Raw genomic sequence first — 18,689 nt, 5'->3', positions numbered from 1 at the left:
TGGATTTACCATTTCTGAATTTCTCCTCTCTCATCTGAAGGCAGTCATACAAGACAGAGCTGACATGGCTGTTAAGGGAAGAAAAGGAATGTAAAAATCAGGGAAACACAGTTCAGTCGCATCAATGTGGATCAGGAATTGCTTGCCTTCACATCATTTCAATTCAGATTTTATATTTTTGCTGTGAACACTGAGGTACATTCAGAAGGCTTTTGATAAGCAGCCACAGAAGAGATTAACATGTAAAATTAAAACCCATTGAGATTGGGATATTGCAATGAAATGGACTGAGAACTGATTAGCAAACAGGTGACAAAGAATCAGAATAATTGGGTCAATTTCTGAGTGACAGACCGCGATTAGTAGCATACCACAGGGATCAGTATTTGGATTCTATGCCTTCACAATATAAATTTATGATTTAGGAAAGTGAACTGAATTTAATGTCTCCAAGTTTGCAGGTGACAGAAAGTTGAGTGGAGGGTGAGCTGTGAGAAAAACATAGAGATGCTGCAGTGTGGTCTGGACAGTCTGAGTGAGTGGGGAAATGCATGACAGATAAAGTATAATGTGAAGAAAGATGACTGAAAGCAAAGAGTAGGAGTAAAAGTGTATCTCACATGAAGACCGACTGTTCCTTGTGGTGTACTGCATGGTTCAGTTCAACAGCTCGAGAAATGGTTTGGATGTGGGGCCCAGTTGGAATGGTTCCAAACTTTCTGATGATACAAAAAGTAGGTAAGATTGGAAGCTGTGAGGAAGATGTAAGGAGGCATCAAGTGGCCAGGTTCAGTGAATGGGAAAGGACAAGGCAGATGGAATATAACGTGAATAGATGTGAAGATAGCGACTTCATCAAAGGAAACAGAAAGGCAGAATATTTTAAAATAGTGACAGTTTGGGAATTGTTGGCATCCAAAGCGATCTGGGTTTCTGTGTTTAGGACTCACTAAAAGTCAGTGTGAGGCTGCAGCAGTCACTAAGGAAGGCAAATATCAGTCTTCACCACAAGGGAGTTGAGTCCAGGGGTGAGGAAGTCTTGCTGCAGTTGGACAAAGTATTGGGGAGACCACAGCTGGATTGTGGACAGTTTGTCCCCAAATGTAAGGAAGCACAGACTTACCATTGAGGGAGTTGTATGGAGGGTCAGCAGAGTAATCCCTGGGATGGTGGGTTTGTTGGATAGGAGAGAGTGAGGAAACTGGCCTGTACGCTCTCGAGTTTGAAAAATCAGAGGCGATTAAATTGAAACTTTCAACATGCTTCAAGGATACAACAGTGTGGATGTTGGTGGCAATGTTTCCCTTGGCTGGTGAGTCAAGATCCATGGGGCATTATCACAGGAAAGTAAGTCGTCCAATTGAGACTGAGATAAGGAGGAATTTCTTCATCCAGAAGGTGGGGAAATCTGTGGAATTCACTATCCCAGGGATGTGGGACCTCAGTCATTGAGTATGTTCAAGAAAGGAACTGAAAGATTTTGAGAGACCAATGAATCATGGATGTGGAGATAATGAAGGAAAGTGGCATTGAGGAAAATGACCAGTCAGGATTGAATTGATGGGTTGAATGGTTTACTCCAATTCATATGTTCCTCTGATTTTGTTTCTTGGACGAAAGGAATGAATGAAGGTTATAAGAAGGGAAGTAACCAGGGCGGGGGTGAGGAAGGGTTTAGATTAAAACAAGGACATCAGAGGTGGAGGTGGGAGTGTCATTGGACAGAACAGGAGCTGCAGAGGGTTGTGGGAAATGATGATCAAAGACCTGAGAGCTGAGAGTTTGCAATTTCCTGGATATGTTGCTCACATCTTAATGAGTTACACTGGAGCCCAATTTAAACTTTAATTGAAATGACTTTGTCATACAAATCAAACACAGTTCAGTTTGCCTTGATTTTAATTTCAGCTCCTATTAATTGTTCTGATCCCAGCTGATGTTGTTCCTGGTCATGTCTGACACAGAGTGAAGACTGTACTGATTGATTTTATTTTGTTGTGCTTTATTTGCTATGTTGGTCATTCACTGAAATTAAAGCCCGGAATGCTTGGTGCTCTGATTTTTCATCCCAAAGGGACCATGTTGGACCTGTACTCACCCCATTAACATTTTTGAACACCTCCCACTGTTCTGCTGCAGACTCACCATCAGCAAGCTGTTCCCAGTGTACTTTGGCCAGATTTAGCTTTATTTTTTTAAAAATCTGCTATAACCCTGTGAACAAGCAACCATGAGCCCAAAATTAGACATTCTGAATTGACCACTGTCGGAGAAATCAGACCTGACAGAAAAGTGGCCAAACTAAATTAACCAGCAGCCAGCAGCTGTCGGCTTCAGAGAACAGCAGAAGCCAAGGTCAAACCAGTCACAAAGGTTCTAGAGGAACCCATTACAACCAGACCAAGAGCTGTGTATTGGAGGAATATCGATCAGACTCTCAGGCAACTTGACTGACTGAGTGTGTGGAGAAAGTGAGAACTTACTGAATGTGTGCACATTACACCTCCCAGCACTGCAACAGTGAAGGAGTTGACAAATCCCATTGGATAACTTAAACCCAGCTTATGACCTTGAATGGCCAAAGGCCACAAAAATGTTTGGAAGGTCAAGGCCAAGAGGGGCGACAAAAGCACACGTCTTGACTCCACCACCTCATGAGGACACACAGAAACTTCAGTGAGGACACAGAGTAACCTCAGTGATGATTCAGTGAAAACTCAGTGAGGATTCAATGATGCTTCAGTGAAGACTCAGTGAATACTTTCAGTGAAGATGCACAGCAACACTCATGGCAGAAGATGATGAGGCAACCCAAGATGACCCAGGAGAAGATTTGCCCTGACCTGTGAAACCAGTTTTGTGGAAGAGAGCCAGCAATACATCAGAGAGAAAGGATATTCCAATGGGCAAGATCAAACACATGGATCATTATGGGTGATATCCTTTCTCAGATGGAGAGCTAAGTAAATGTTGGGAAATGGTTACATGGTGTTTTTAATAAGAAGCATTGTGTGAATGAAATTGTGTTGAACCACAAACTGATTTCTGTATCCCCTTTGTCCACTTCACCACCAAGAACATTTGGGTAAAGTGTTCTCAAAATAGAAATAGGCCAAAGCATGGACAACACCTCAATCCAGAACCCATTTTTGCGGACAACACTTTACCCAAATGCTCTTGTTGGTGAAGCGGACAAGAGGGATACAGAAAACAGTTTGTGATTTCAGAACAAACGGAAACCATTTGGTGTTGTGGTTCCTGGCATGACAATGCTCCCCCACTGTCACCTCAAACAGCTGTCCACCTCCGCTCCACCAGATTAGGTCCTGCACTGCATCCTCCCAGGTTGGACCTTTGACACAGCAATATAAAAAGCTCTCCTGTATACATTTTAAGAAATATGTTTCTCTAAAACCTTTATACTACTGTTATCCTAACTATTGTTGCAGCAGTTGAAATTCCCTGATATAATTATCAATTTATTACACACCTCAGTGAATTGAGGACATGTCGGCTCTTCTGTTGTCCACTGATTGTTGGGCATTGACAGTCCCAGTGTGTGGCTGTTCTTCTACCCACAAATCCTCATTTGAAAACCATTCTAAGATATTGTCCCTCCTTACTGCAGTATTGGACTCCTTAACACAACATAACATAACGCCACCTCCTCTTTGGCACCTTCCCCTTTCATGCCCAAAGATCCTGTGCCCCAGAATATTGAGTTGCCAGTCCTGCCCCTCACTCAACCATGTCCCTGTGTTTGCAATACCATGTGTCAATCCATGCCTTGAACCCATCTCTCTTACCCACCTTACTCTGAGCATAAACATACAGGCCATCCAGCCTGCCTTCCTCCCTTAAAACCCAACATAGCTGAACTCGATCTGCCTTTATTCCTTCACTAAAGTAGGCTGTGTCCCTACATACTTTATCCCCTCCCTCTGGGGAACTACTTTAAATTCCTCCCAAAGCACAAGCAAACCGACCCACACAGGGGTGTTGGTCCCATTCTGGTTCAGCTTCAGAGTGTCACATGAATGGTTTCCTTATGATTCAATGCTTCTACCAAATTGTTACACAGTGTAAACAGACTGATCAAAGGATTGTCTTCTCAGACACAAGTATTTCTGATGCAGTGAATAAACCCACTTCCTCCGCCCTGGCCTACTGAACCATAGAACAGGAGGCTATCAGCAGAAGTAATGTCCTTCTGAGAGAGGTTTTCATTACAAGGTGGTTTGGAATACAACAATAAAAAAGCCCTTTCCAACTGAGCACTGTGCGTGTATGAGCTCATTGAATTATATCAAAGATGAGATCCAGACAAAAGCCATTCAGCCCAATCAGTCGATGCTGGTATTTGTGCTGTTTTTCACCATGTGACCATCCTTCTGCAGATAAGCATCAGCAGCATAACTGTCCACTCTTCCCCTTTATTTGCCTTCCTAATTTCCCCTCAAGTGAACCTGCGCTATTCACTTCAACCACTCCCTGGGATAATGAGTTCTACTTTCCACTCCCTGGGATAATAAGTTACAGATTCTCAAATCTCTCTTTGGAAAGAGGTTTCTTCACAATTCCCAATTGGATTTGTGACAAAGTTTTCACCTCCCACATCACCCTAACTCACTATGTATTCATGTGTTATCAACAATTGCCTTGCAATAACAGCAACAGAAACGACAAATTGCGAAGGAAGAAAGGGAATGGGGGAGCAAAAGGCAGAAGAAGAACAGGAAGGCAGTGCAGATGTCTCCTGCAGTCATCTCTCTCCAAAACTGGTGTACCAGTTTGGATACTGGTGGGGAGATGGCTCACCAGGGCAACGCAACAGTCACCAGGTTCATGACACCGTGGCTGGCTCTGCTGTTCAGAAGGGAGGGAAAAACAGTGGAACAGCTATAGTCATAAAGGATTCAATTGTAAGGGGAGTAGATAGGCAGCTCTGTAGTCAAAAACGAGATTCCTGAATGATATGTTGTCTCCCTGGTGCACGGGTCACGGATGTCTCGAATCAGCTACAGATCATTCTCAAGAGGGAGGGTGAACAGCCAATTGCTGTGGTGCATATAGGCACAATATAGGTTAAAAAAAATAGGATGAGGTCCTACAAGCAAAATTTAGCGAGTTTGGAAACAAGTTAAAAAAGTAGGACCTCAGAAGTAGTAATCTCAGGATTGCTACCAGTGCTGGGTGCTAGTCACAGTAGGAATGATAGAATAAGCAGGATGAATGTGTAGCTTGAGAGATGGAGGAAGGGGTTCAAAGTTTTGAGACATTGAGATCAGTTCTGGGGGAGGTGGATCTATTACAAATTGAATGGTCTCCATCTGGGCTGGAGTGGAACCAATGTCTTTGGTGGCACTTTTGCTAACGCTATTGGAGGGCATTTCAATTGATGTGGCAGAAGGATGGGAACCAAATGAGGTTCGAGTATAGTAAGGAAGGAGTCGGCAGGGAGCAGATGATGAATGCAAAGGAACTGGTGGTCTCAGGTGCATTTGTTTTAATGCAAGAAGGGTAGCACGTAAGGCAGATGAACTTGGGCATGGATTAGTACTTGGACATATGATCTTATTGCTATTGCTGAGACTTGTTTGAGGGAAGGGCATGTTCAGCAATGCAATATCCCAGGATATCCATGCTTCAGGTGGGATAGAGAGGGAGGTTAAAGAGTTGGAAGCGTTGCATTACAGGTCAAAGAAAATATCAAAGATGTGCTGAAGGAGAGCACTATGGAAGACTCGAGTAGTGAGGCATTATGGGCAGAGCTCAGAAATAAGAAGAATGCAGTTACAATGTTGGGGCTGTACTGCAGACCGCCCAACATCGAACATGACATAGAGGTACAAACATGGAAATAGACCATGCAAAGATGTGGGAGCAACAGGGTGGTAGTGATAGGACATTTTTAATTTTCCCTACATTGTCCGGGATTCACTTAGTATTAGTATCCACTTAGATGGAGCAGAATTTGTAAGGAGCATTCAGGAGGGTTTTCTAGAGCAGTATGTGAATAACCCAACTCGAGAATGGGCCATACTGAACCTGGTGTTGGGAAATGAGCCCGGCCAGATGGTTGAAGTTTCAGTAGCGGATTGCTTCAGGAATAGTGATCACAATTCAATAAGTTTTAGAATACTCATAGACAAAGACGAGAGTGATCCGAAAGGAAGAGTGGTAAATTGAGGGAAGGCCAACTATAGCAAAGTTCGGAGGAGCTGGGGAATGTAGATTGTGAGCAGCTGTTTGAAGGCAAGTCCACATTCGTTATGTGGGAGGGTTTTAAAGAGAGGTTGATTCGAGTTCAGGAGAAGTATATTCTTGTGAAAGTGAGGGATCGAAATGGCAAGATTGGGGAAACATGAATGACAGGTGAAATTGTGAGACTAGCTAAGAGGAAAAATGATGTGTACATAAGGTGTAGGCTACTGAAGACAGTCAAAGCTTTGGAAGAATATCAGGAATGTAGGGCCAATCTGAAATGAAGAATCAAAAGGACTAAAAGGGGTCATGAGATATCTTGAGCAAACAGGGTTAAGGAAAATCCTGAAGCCTTTTTTTCAAAGATAAGAAGCAGAAGGATAATATTAAAAAGGGTTGGGCCACTCAAGGACAACGGAGGAAAATTATGCATGGAGTCAGAAAAACTGGATGAGATTCTTAATGAGTAATTTGCATTGGTATTTACTGAGGAGAGGGACATGACAGATTTTGAGGTTAGGGATAGATCTTTGAGTACTCTAGGTCAAGTCGGCAAAAGGAGGCAGGAAGCTTTGGGTATTCTAAAAGGCATTAAGGTAGACAAGGTCCAGATGGGATTAATCCCGGTTTACTGAGTGATGCAAGAGAGGAAATAGCTGGGGCTTTAACAGATATCTTTGCAGCATTCTTGAACACAGGTGAGGTCCCTGAGGACTGGAGAATTGCTAATGTTGTCCCCTTGCTAAAGAAGGGTAGCGGGGATATTCCAGGTAATTATAGACCAGTGATCCTGATGTCAGTGGTAGGGAAGCTGCTGAGGAAGACATTGAGGGGTAGGATCTATTTCCATTTGAAAGAAACTGGGCTTATCAGTAATGGGCAGCATGGTTTTGTGCAGGGAAGGTCCTGTCTTACAAACCTAATAGAATTATTTGAGGAGGTGACAAAGTTAATTGATGGAGGAAGGGCTGTAGATGTCATAAACATGGACTTTAGAAAGGCACTTGATAAGGTTCCCCATGGTAGGCTGATGAAGAAGGTGAAGTCGCATGGGGTCCAGGGTGTTCCAGCTCAATGAATAGAGAACAGGCAGGGCAACAGGAGACAGAGAGTGGTAATGGAAGGGAGTTTCTCAAAATGGAGACCTGTGACCAGTGATGTTCCACAGGAATCTGTGCTGGGACCAGCATTGTTTGTGATGTATATAAATGCATTGGAGGAAGTTATCGTTTGCCTGAATAGTTTGCAGATTACACCAAGATTGGTAGAGTAGCAGATAATGAAAGGGACTGTCAGAGAATACAGCAGAATATAGATAGATTGGAGAGATGGGCAGAGTAATGGCAGATGGAATTCAATCCAGACAAATGCAAGGTGATGCATTTCGAAAGATCCAATTCAAGAGCAAACTACACAGTAAATGGAAAAGTCCTGGGGAAAATTGGAATACAGAGAGATCTGGGTGTTCAGGTCCATTGTTCCCTGAAGGTGGAAATGCAGGTCAGTAAAGTGGTCAAGAAGGCATATGGCATGCTTTCCTTCATTGACAGGGTATTGAGTACAAGAGTTGGCAGGTAATGTTACAGTTGTATAGGGCTTTGGTTCTGCCACATTTGGAATACTGCATGAAGCTCTGGTTGCCACGTTACCAAAAGGATGTGGATGCTTTGGAGAGGGTGCAAAGGAGCTTCACTAGGTTGTTGACTGGTATAGAGAGTGCTAGCTATGAAGAGAGGTTGAATAGATTAGGATTATTTTAATTAGCAAGATGGATTTTGAGGCGGGGGGGACCTGATTGAGGTCTCCAAAATCATGAGAGGTAAAGACAGGGTGGATAGCAAGAACCTTTTTCCCAAAGTACGGAACCCAATTACTACGGGTCGTGAGTTCAAAGTGAGAGGGGAAAGGTTTAAGGGAGATGTGCATGGAAAGTTCTTTACATGGAGGGTGGTGGGAGCCTGGAACGTGTTGCCAACGGAGGTGGTAGAGGCAGGAACGATAGCGTTATTTAAGATAAATCTGGACAAGTACATGAATGGGCACAGAGCAAAGGGATACAGATCTTTCAAAAATAAGCAGCAGCTTTAGATAGAGGATCTGGATCCGCACAGGCTTAGATGGCCGAAGGGCCAGTTCCTGTGCTGTAATTTTCTTTGTTCTTTGTTCGCTGTTCATTGAAGCCACTTGTTTGAGAGGAGCTGCTGCCCTTGAGACATGTAACCAATGTCAGGTTCAGGGGGCTATGGCATGCTGGCAGTGTCCCTAACTGTAGACCACAAGGTCAGGGATCAAATCCCACTCTGTGGTACAGCACACCCCCACAAGAAATAATTTCATGTAGAACATAAAGAACAGTACAGCACAGGAACAGGCCATTGAGCCCACCGTGTCTGTACTGGTCATGATGCCATTCTAAACATTTTCATCTGCCTGAACATGCTCCATATCTCTCTATTCCCTGCCTGTGTATATGTCTGTCTAAATGCCTCTCAAATGTTGTTATTGTATCTATTTCAACCATTTCCTCTGGTAGCTTGTTCCAGACATCTACCATCCTCTGTGTAAAAACTTTGCCTCACACATCTCCTTTAGCATTCCCCCTCTCACCTTTAACCTATAACCCTCAGATTTCACATGTCCAACCTAGGAATGAGATTTCAACAATCCATTCTATCCCTGCCTCTCATAATTTTATAAACATCTGTCAGGTCGTCTCTCAACCTGTGACACTTCAGTGAGAACAATCCAAGTTTGTCCAGTGTTTCCTTATAGGCTAATTATTTCCAATCCAGTCAACACCGAAGATTTTCATGCAGTTTGCAAACTTTTCCAAATACATCAGTGATGCTGTTTCCCCTCGATGCACTTTGGTTGAGAGATGCTTGACAACCTCTAATAAAGTAGTCAGACACGATTTCCCTTTCATGAAGCCTTGCTGAGTCTGCTTGATAAGATTACAATTTTCAAATGTTCTGCTATTACTTCCTTCGTAACTAATTCCAACAGATTTCCAACAATAAATGCTCAGCTAACTGCACTTTAGGTATGTGCATTTTCCTCCCTCCCTTTGGGCTGAGAAATGGCAGATGGAGTTCAACCTGGATAAATGTGAAATGATGCATTTAGGAAGATTGAACTTGAATGCTAAATATAGGATTAGAGGCAAGATTCTTGGAGGAACAGAGGGATCTGGGTGTGCAAGTACATGGATCCCTCAAAGTTGCCACCCAAATGGATAGGCTTGTTAAGAAAGCATATAATGTTTTGGCTATCATTAACAGGGGGATCAAGTTTAAGAGCTGCAAGATTTTGCTGCAGCTCTACAAGTCCCTGGTAAGACCACACTTGGAATATTTGTCCAGTTCTGGTCACCCTACTATAGGAAAGATACAGAGGCTTTGGAGAGGGTGCAAAGAAGATTTACCAAGATGTTGCCTGGACTGAAGGGCTTGCCTTATGAAGAAAGGTTAAATAAGCTCGGACTTTTCTCTCTGGAGAGAAGGAGGAAGAGAGGAGATCTGATCGAGGTGTACAAAATAATGAGTGGAATAGATAGAGTCAATAGCCAGAGACTTATCCCCAGGGCAGGATTGACTGGTACAAGGAGTCATAGTTTGAAGATATTAGGAGGAAGATATAAAGGAGATGTCAGAGGTATATTATGTACGCGGAGCGTTGTGAATGCATGAAATGCGTTGCCAGCGGTGGTGATGGAAGCAGAGCGACTGCTGGACATGCACATGGATAGCAGTGCGTTGAGGGGTGCATAGGTTAAGTTACTATATTTTACATTAGGATTAAATCTCGGCACAACATCATGGGCCAAAGGGCCTGTTCTGTGTTGTACTTTTCTATGTTCTATGTTCTTTTCTATGAGTATGGCTGGCATATTGGCAGCTTTCAAATCCTCTTGTACTTCTCCAGAATGAAAGGAATTTTGGGAAATTCAAACGAATACATCTGCTATTTCTGTGGCTCCCTCTTTTAGAATCTTTGGGTGCAAGTCATCAGGGCCAGGGGACTGATCTGCCTGTCGCCCCAATAGTTTGTCTGACATGACTGCTTCAGTGACAGTGATGGACTTAATCTCTGCCCAATATCCTTTAGTTTTAATGGAATGTTTGAAGTATCTTCCACAGCCATTCACAAGGTTGCAGTAAATGTGTGAATTCTCATGGTTTAAGTGAATGAGCATGAGGAACTTGCACTGAATAAATAATTAGTACCACTGTTGAAATAAAACTCACTGAGTCATGAGAAAATTTAGCCAGTCATATCGTCCCTCAGAAGAGAGCAGCTGTTGGCTTACTGTCACTGCTTCTCCTTTACTGACACTTTAACTTCTTTAACCCCTGAGAAATGAGAGATTAAAGAATCTGGGAAACTTTGTCTTTTGATGTCTTAACTGGATGTGTCATAAACTGGATAAACAAAGTTGTCACTCTGTTGAGATGATCAGTGGAACTCTATTTGCTGTGACCCTGTCCCTCTGTGTTACTTTGGGTAAGTGTTTGCTTTGGAGAAGTTTAACTTGTTGTAAAATAACTTTCCATGGTGCTGCTGTAACATTTGTGTGAATTCTATAAGTTTGAACATTGAAAACTGGAGGGGAGTGTCACAAGGAGAATTTATCACTGTCTGGAGGTTGTTTGGTGCAGCTGACACAGAGCTCCACAGGCTGGGAACACAGACCAGAAAATGGAGAGTTCCTCCCATCTTTTTCTGTCATTCATTGACCATGAGGATGGAACTGAGGGACAGGGTTGCACATTACAGTGTGTATTTTGGGTAGGTTGGATTAGTCTGTGTGTTAACTGGTTCTTGCTGGGGTGGTTTTGAAAGACTGGTGAACTTACAGCTTTGTGATTCAGAGTGAGTTTCATCAATGGACTCATGCTGACACTCACATCAGTTCTCTATAATCAATAATATTTAATTAGTTCCCTTAAAACATCTCCAGGAGTTCACAAACTGTGAACCAGTTTGAAGTTCAGTATCTGTGACAGCACCGAATCCTGGGTCTGCTCCAAAGTGGGAACATTTCTGAAGGTGAATGTGCTGAATGCCAGCTCATGTTTTGTGTGATGGTGTTAATTGAAGGAAGGACGTTGATGGTCAGGAGACGGAGAGTATCTCCTGCTCTTTTTCACATTGTGTTTTATGATTTTTAAATCTTCAAACTGGAATCCTGAGACTCCACGCAACATCTGATGGAAACAAAGACAGAGTGCAATCTTCTCTCTGTTGCTGCTGTGTGTAGTCCCTCCTGCCAGATGATCTGTTGCCATGGTGCCACACTCATCTGTCTTGGACAATTTGCCTGAGATAGGGGTTGCCTTTCCTGAACACCAGCTGCAAACTGAGTCCAGGAAACAGAAAAGGGGAAGCAATATTTGCTGCGCAGAGTGGAAACTCACTGTTACCACAGTCACAGGAATGTTCTGATGAAGAAGGAAGCCATTGGCCACATTGTTTCAGCATTGGCTCTCGCAGAACGTTTACTTGAACCGCAGGAAATGGGTGAGATAATATACAAATATTTCACATCAATACTTAACGTGGAGAAGAATATGGAAACTGGAGAACTTGGGTAAACAACTCGTGAAATCTTAAAAAGTGTCTGAACGACAGAAGAGGAGGTGCTGAAAATCTCAAAATGCAGAATGTTGGATAAATCCTTTGAATCTGATCAGGTATACCCCAGAACTTTGGAGGAAGCAAAGAAAGTAATTGTTGGGCCCTTTGCTGTGATATTTGCATCATCAAGAGCCATGAGTGAGGTGCTGGAATGTAGTACCAGTGTTTAAGAAAGGTGGTTAGGAAAAGCCAGTGAACTAACAGAGCTACAAGTTAGCCAGGAAAGATCAAAACAGAGAGCTAAGAAGCACCAGGAAGGGAAGCGAGACGTCATTGGTGGATAGGATCAAGGAAAACCCTTGAGGCTTTCTATAAGTATGTCAGGAATAAAAGAATGACTGGAGTAAGATCAAGGATAGCAGTGGGAAGTTCCGCATGGAGCCAGAGGAGATAGGAGAAGAGCTAAATGAATATTTTTCGTCTGTATTCACACTAGAAAAAGACAATGTTGTTGAGGAAAATACTGAGATACAGGCTATTAGTCGCGATGGGATTGAGGTTCACAAGGAGGAGTTGTTAGCAATTCTGGAAAATGTGAAAATAGATAAGTTCCCTGGGCTGAATGGGATTTATCCTAGGAATCTCTAGGAAGCCAGAGAGGAGATTGCCAAGTCTTTGGCTTTGATCTTTATGTCGTCATTGTCTACAGGAATAGTGCCTGATGACTGAAGGATAGCAAAAATTCTCCCCTTGTTCAAGAATGGGAGTAGAGACAACCCTTGTCATTGTAGACATGACAGCCTTTCTGGAATTGTTGGTAAAGGTTATAAAAGATAGGATTTATAATCATCTAGAGAGGAATAAGTTGATTTGGGATAGTCAACATGATTTTGTGAAGGGTAGGTAGTGCTTACAAACCTTATTGAGTTCTTTGAGAAGGTGACTAATCAGGTGGATGAGGTTAAAGCCATTGATCTGGTGCACATAGATTTCAGTAAGGCTTTTGTAAGGTACCCACAGTTGGCTATTGCCTAAAATACGGAGGCATGGGATTGAGGGTGATTTAGTTCAGAAATTGGCTAGCTTAAAGAAGAAAGAGGGTGGTGGTTAATAGGAAATGTTCATTCTGGAGTTCATTTACTAGTGATGTACTGCAAGGATCTGTGTTGGGACCACTGCTGTTTGCCATGTTTATGAATGACCTGGAAGAGAGTTTAGAAGGATGGGTTAGTAAATTGGTGTATGACACTTAGGTCAGTCGAATTGTGGATCGTGTCAAACGCTGTTGTAGGTTAAAAATGGACATAGATTAGCTGCAGAGCTGGGCTGAGAGGTGGCAAATGGAGTTTCATGCAGAAAAGTGCAAGGTTGGAGGGTTGGAATATAAAAGCACAAGAAGAACTTATGCCCGAAACGTCGAATCTCCTGTTCTTTGGATGCTGCCTGACCTGCTGTGCTTTTCCAGCAACACATTTTCTGCTCTGATAATCCCCAATTTGACTTTCCTGTCCTTTCCCTGTATCTCTAGATTTACATTCTGTTTAAAAATCTGTCTTTCTCAACTTCATCAAACTGAATGGTGCAGCCTCAGTACCCCCATGTGGTGGAGTTCCCTTCTCAGTGAGGAAATTCTTTCTCCTCTCTACCTTCAGTATACATCCCCTTATTCTGAGATTCTGTCCACTGCTCCCAGACTCTCTAACAGTGGAAATTTTTTTTTTGCCTCTCAAGTCCTCAGGGAATCTTTTATGTTTCAATACTGTTGCCTCACATTTTTTCAATATTTCAGTGAGAACAAGCTCAATCAAGATAACCTCTCCTCATAAGACAGTCCCTCCATACCAGCTACCAGCCCAGTGATCGTTCTCCAGACAGCCTCCAATACCAGGACATCTTTCCTCAGATAAGGAACAAGAACTGTTCCACATTATTCCAGTTGTGGTCTAACTAGGGGTTTGTACAGTTTGGGCAAAACCTTCATAATTTTATTCTCCATTTTCTTTGAAATAAAGGTAAAAACAATGACTGCAGATGCTGGAAACCAGATTCTGGATTAGTGGTGCTGGAAAAGCACAGCAGTTCAGGAAGCATCGAGGAGCAGGAAAATCAACGTTTCGGGCAAAAGCCCTGTATCAGGAATACAGTCAGAGTGACTGAAGGGTGGAGAGATAAATGAGAGGAGGGTGGGGGTGGGGAGAAAGTAGCATAAAGTATAATGGGTGGATGGGGATGGGATGAGGGTGATAGGTCAGAGAGGAGGGTGGAGTGGATAGGTGGAAAAGAAGATAGGCAATAGGACAGGTCATGGGGACAGTGCTGAGCTGGAAGTCTAGAACTGGGCTGAAGTGGGGGAAGGGGAATTGAGGAAACTGGTGAAGTCCAGTTTGGGAACAAAGTGGTTAAAGATGCCCTCCAACGCATTCCATCCAAGGCCTAAAGGAGCCTTCCACATCCATCAAAGTTTAACATGCACAACCAACAATATAATTTATTGTATCCGTTGCTCCCGATGCAGTCTCCTCTACATTGGGGAGACTGGATGCCTCCTAGCACAGCGCTTTAGGGAACATCTCTGGGACACCCGCACCAATCAACCACACCGCCCTGTGGCCCAACACTTCAACTCCCCCTCCCACTCTGCCGAGGACATGGAGGTCCTGGGCCTCCTTCACCGTCGCTCCCTCACCACCCGACGCCTGGAGGAAGAACACTTCCTCTTCCACCTCGGAACACTTCAACCCCAGGGCATCAATGTGGACTTCACCAGTTTCCTCATTTTCCCTTCCCCCACCTCAGCCCAGTTCCAAACTTCCAGCTCAGCACTGTCCCCATGACCTGTCCTACCTGCCTATTTTCTTTTCCACCTATCCACTTCACCCTCCTCTCTGACCTATCACCTTCATCCCATCCCCATCCACCTTGTACTCTTTGCTACCTTCCCCCACCCTCCTCCCTGACCTATCACTTTAATCCCCACCCCCACTCATCTATTGTACTCTATGCTACTTTCTCCCCACCCCCACCCCCACCCTCCTCTCATTTATCTCTCCACCCTTCAGGCACTCTGCCTGTATTGCCCAAAACGTCGATTTTCTGCTCCTCGGATGCTGCCTGAACTGCTGTGCTTTCCCAGCACCACTAATCCAGATTTTGAAATAAAGGCCTACTCTCCATTTGCCTTCCTTCTCACCAACAGAAAGTTGATGGTAATATTTTGTGATTCATGAATGAGGACTCCCAAATCCTTCCATTCTGAAGCTTTCTGCAGTCTTTCCTATTTCAATAATATTCAGCTCCTCTGTTCTTCCAGACAAAGTGTATGGATCACATTTCTTCACATTATACTCCATCTGCCAAGTTTTTGCTTCCTCACTTCCAGTGTCAACATCCCTGGGCAGACTCTTTGTCATTACTTACATTCCCACCTATTGTTGTGTTATCCACATACTTGGTGACAATACATTCACATTCCTCATCCAAAACATAAATAAATACAGTAAGTAATTCTGGCCCCAGCACTGATTCCTGTGACACTCCAGTAGCTGCAGGTTACCATCCTGAAAATGTCCCCCTTATCCTCACTCTCTGTCTTCTTTTTCTAAGCTAATTTTCTATCCATTCCTGTAGACTACTGTCAACACCATGGGCTCTTTTTACTAGCCTAATGTGTGAGACTTTATCAAATACTGACTGAAAATCCCTCGATATTACATCCACTGCTTCCTCTTTGACAAAAGGCCAAATACTGCAGATGATGGAAACCTGAAGCAAACATGGAGAATGTTGGAGGAACTCAGCAGGCCTGGCAGTATCTGTAGTGAGAGAAACAGAGTGAACATTTTATGCCTAATCTGAATCTTCTTTACAAATTAACGCTAACCTATAAACCGTTATTTAAGTTATTTTGTCCTGAATACTCTGTGCATTCAAGAGCCCTGAACATTATTTCCCCTGGTGACCTCATTCACTTCTGTTTTTCTGTGTTTGCATCCTCTGTCTGATCCTGTCCCACTCTAGTTAAAGTTGTGCAAACAGCTACCCTATAATACTGCTGTCTCCTCTTGCTTTGACAGCCTCTGGATCCTTTCTCCCAAACATTGCTCCCTTCTAATTAATTTATAGCTCTCTCTATAGGCCTAGTTATTTGATTCACCAGGATACTGGTCCCAGCATGGTTCAAGTGAAGCCCATCCCGTTTATCCCAGTACTGGTGCCAGTGACCCATTTCATCCAGACCAAACTCTGAGTCACATACTGAAATGCTTGATGTATTTACCCAGTGCCAGTTTCCCTGCAGCTCAGGCAGTAATCCAAGAATTCTTACCTTGGAGATTCTGTGTTATAATTTAGCTCCAAACTGTTCAAAGTCTTTCAGTGAAACCTTCTTTCTTGTGTTCCCAGTGTCATTGGTCCCAACATGGACAACGATGACCTGATCTTGCTCCTCCCTTTTAAGGTTCTTCTCCAGCCCTGAGGAGATATCCTCTCCCCAGGCTGTGGGAAGACAGCATATCCTTTGGGAACAATGCCCATGTCTGTAGGGAGCAGGACCTACACTCCCCCATTACACTGCATCCTCCCACAATGACATTGCTATTTCCTATCCCCACTTGAAACACACCCAGCCCCAAGGTATCATGGTCAGTTTGCTAATTCTCCCTACAGACTGCACTCTTGCCCACACAGCTTGCAGGAACCTGATAACTGCCAGATAATTGCAGCAGCTCAGGCTTAGTGTGGTGTCATGGAAAAGCCAGGTTGTACAGTGTGTCAATCCTGTTCACACACCGGCCCCACACCTTCCCCATCATCACTCACCCATCATACCCCCCCATCATCACTCACTCATCACCCCACCCCCATCATCAATCACCCATCGTCCCCACCTATCCCATTATCACTCACCCACCATCCCCACCCTACTCCTATCATCACCCACCCATCAACCCCACCCCACCCCCATCATCACTCACCCATTGACTCCACCACGCCCCCATCATCACTCACCCATCATCCCCACCTACATCCCATCATCACTCACCCATCATCCCCACCCCACCCCCATCATCACTCACCCATCAACCCCACCCCACCCCCATCATCACTCATCCATCATTCCTACCCCCAACATCACTCATCCATGATCCCCATCTCCACTCCCATCATCACTCACCATCAGTCCCACCTCACCCCCATCATCACTCACCCATCATCCCCGCCCCACCTGCACCATCACTCACCCATCATCCCCACACCACGCCCAACATCACTCATCCAGCAGCCCCACCTTCGGAGATCTCTCTGCTGATTGAATGGATGCTTCTTGATCATTCCTGATTTACTATCTCTCCATCATTATTCTTTGTAATGGATTGGTTGTGATTCATGGACATGGACCAATGTTTCCCATCAGAGTATCTACAGGGACAAAATGTGGTGTAGTAGAGTTAGGAGATGTACGCTTCTAAGGTCTAAATCTGCGAATAAATATCAGATGGAGTAGAGATTGTCTCCAGTGTTTATGGCTTTGCAGATTAAAGTATTGTTGTTGTACCTTTATTTTTCTGATCACTGTTCTCTGGAATTGAATCTTTCAACCTCTGCATCTCGCAAACTCTCTTTCCTTCTTTAAAGGTTTCTTAAAATCCAGTTAATGAACTATTCATTGATTTTATTGTCAGTGTTTGAGGGACAGTCAAAGAATCACTGGACAAAAGCAGAAAATGCTGGGGTTCTGATAAAGAGTCATCAGACTCGAAATGTCAACTCTTTTTTTTCCCACAGATGCTGCCAGACCTGTAAAGGTTTTCCAGCAATTTCTGTTTATGTTTCAGATCTCCAGTATCTGCAGTTATTTCTTTAATCAAAGAATCAATGGGATGGATTAGAGGTCAAACAATGAATTCCTTTCATAGAGATTAGGGACATGGATGAGACAATAGATGTTCCCATAGTACATTCACCTTTCTGTGAAGTGCTGGCCTTGCTTTTATTTGCCTTCTGTTTCCGAGCTCCAGATTTCTGAATCTGTTTGTGGGAACTGCTGCCTCATCCATTTCCTGTTAGTTTGGTTCTGTCTGCTCCATCACGTTTTAGCTCAGCTTCGAATTTCATAATTTCATCTTCCACGACAGGAAACGGTTCTTCTGCTGTCTGTGAATCTGTTCCTGTTTTCTCTCTCTCATTGTTCGAATCCTGAGGCTGTCTTTTTGTCTGTCTTGTGTTTCTTCACATTCATTGAATGGTTATGACAAGGCAACAACAGAGAGAGGTGAGGGTTTCATTTCCCATTCCAGTAAACCCTGTCCACAATAGCTCCAGCTGTCTGTACAAGGGTTAACTGTCGTTTATGTTTCATCTTCTGTACTTTGCTGAATGAAAGCTGTTTCTCATTACCTAGTGGAAATTGTCCTGTGAGATAGTTGGAACCTGAAAGGGTTAACTCACATCACAAGATAAGCTCCACCATCAAGATAGAAAGGACAGTTCCTGAGAGAAGCTAACCAATTCTAAGTTCTTAGTTCAGTGGGATGGTCTTTATTGTGAAACAGTAACTTGTCCTTTTAAGTCCAGCCTGAGGTCTCCCAGAGACTCTCATGTCACTCAGATGGAATGTAACTCACTGTTCAGTATGATGTCATAAACCAACTCTGTTTATCAAGGCCGAGCCACTATTCTGCCAAAGAGTTCATGGGGTATCCTTCCCCACTTGCTCTCTGTACCTGAGAGGAATATCATGAAGAATGATTGTTGACACTGAATCTACACCAGCATCCCTGTTTTCACTCTACCTCTCTTCTTAAATAGTGGGGTTTCATTCACTATCCCCTAATCTATAGGGAATGTTCCAGAGACTGTAGAATCTTGGAAGATGACCACCGATGCATCCATTATTTCCAGGGCGACTT

General features: G+C 43.6%; 1 protein-coding gene across 1 annotated transcript in view; it reads left to right on the top strand.

Annotated features, from left to right (window-relative positions):
* Window positions 1–11,648: 11,648 nt before the first annotated feature.
* Window positions 11,649–18,689, top strand: part of LOC132819311 (roundabout homolog 1-like) — a 69,453-nt gene continuing 62,412 nt past the window's right edge. Inside the window, exon 1 of the mRNA XM_060830758.1 lies at window positions 11,649–11,724. Within this exon, the coding sequence (XP_060686741.1) occupies window positions 11,649–11,724 (76 nt within the window). The remainder of the gene's footprint in view (window positions 11,725–18,689) is intronic.

This window comes from Hemiscyllium ocellatum, chromosome 10 (genome assembly GCF_020745735.1).
Source record: "Hemiscyllium ocellatum isolate sHemOce1 chromosome 10, sHemOce1.pat.X.cur, whole genome shotgun sequence".
Lineage (NCBI taxonomy): Eukaryota > Metazoa > Chordata > Chondrichthyes > Orectolobiformes > Hemiscylliidae > Hemiscyllium > Hemiscyllium ocellatum.
This window is presented reverse-complemented; position numbering and strand designations above follow the sequence as displayed.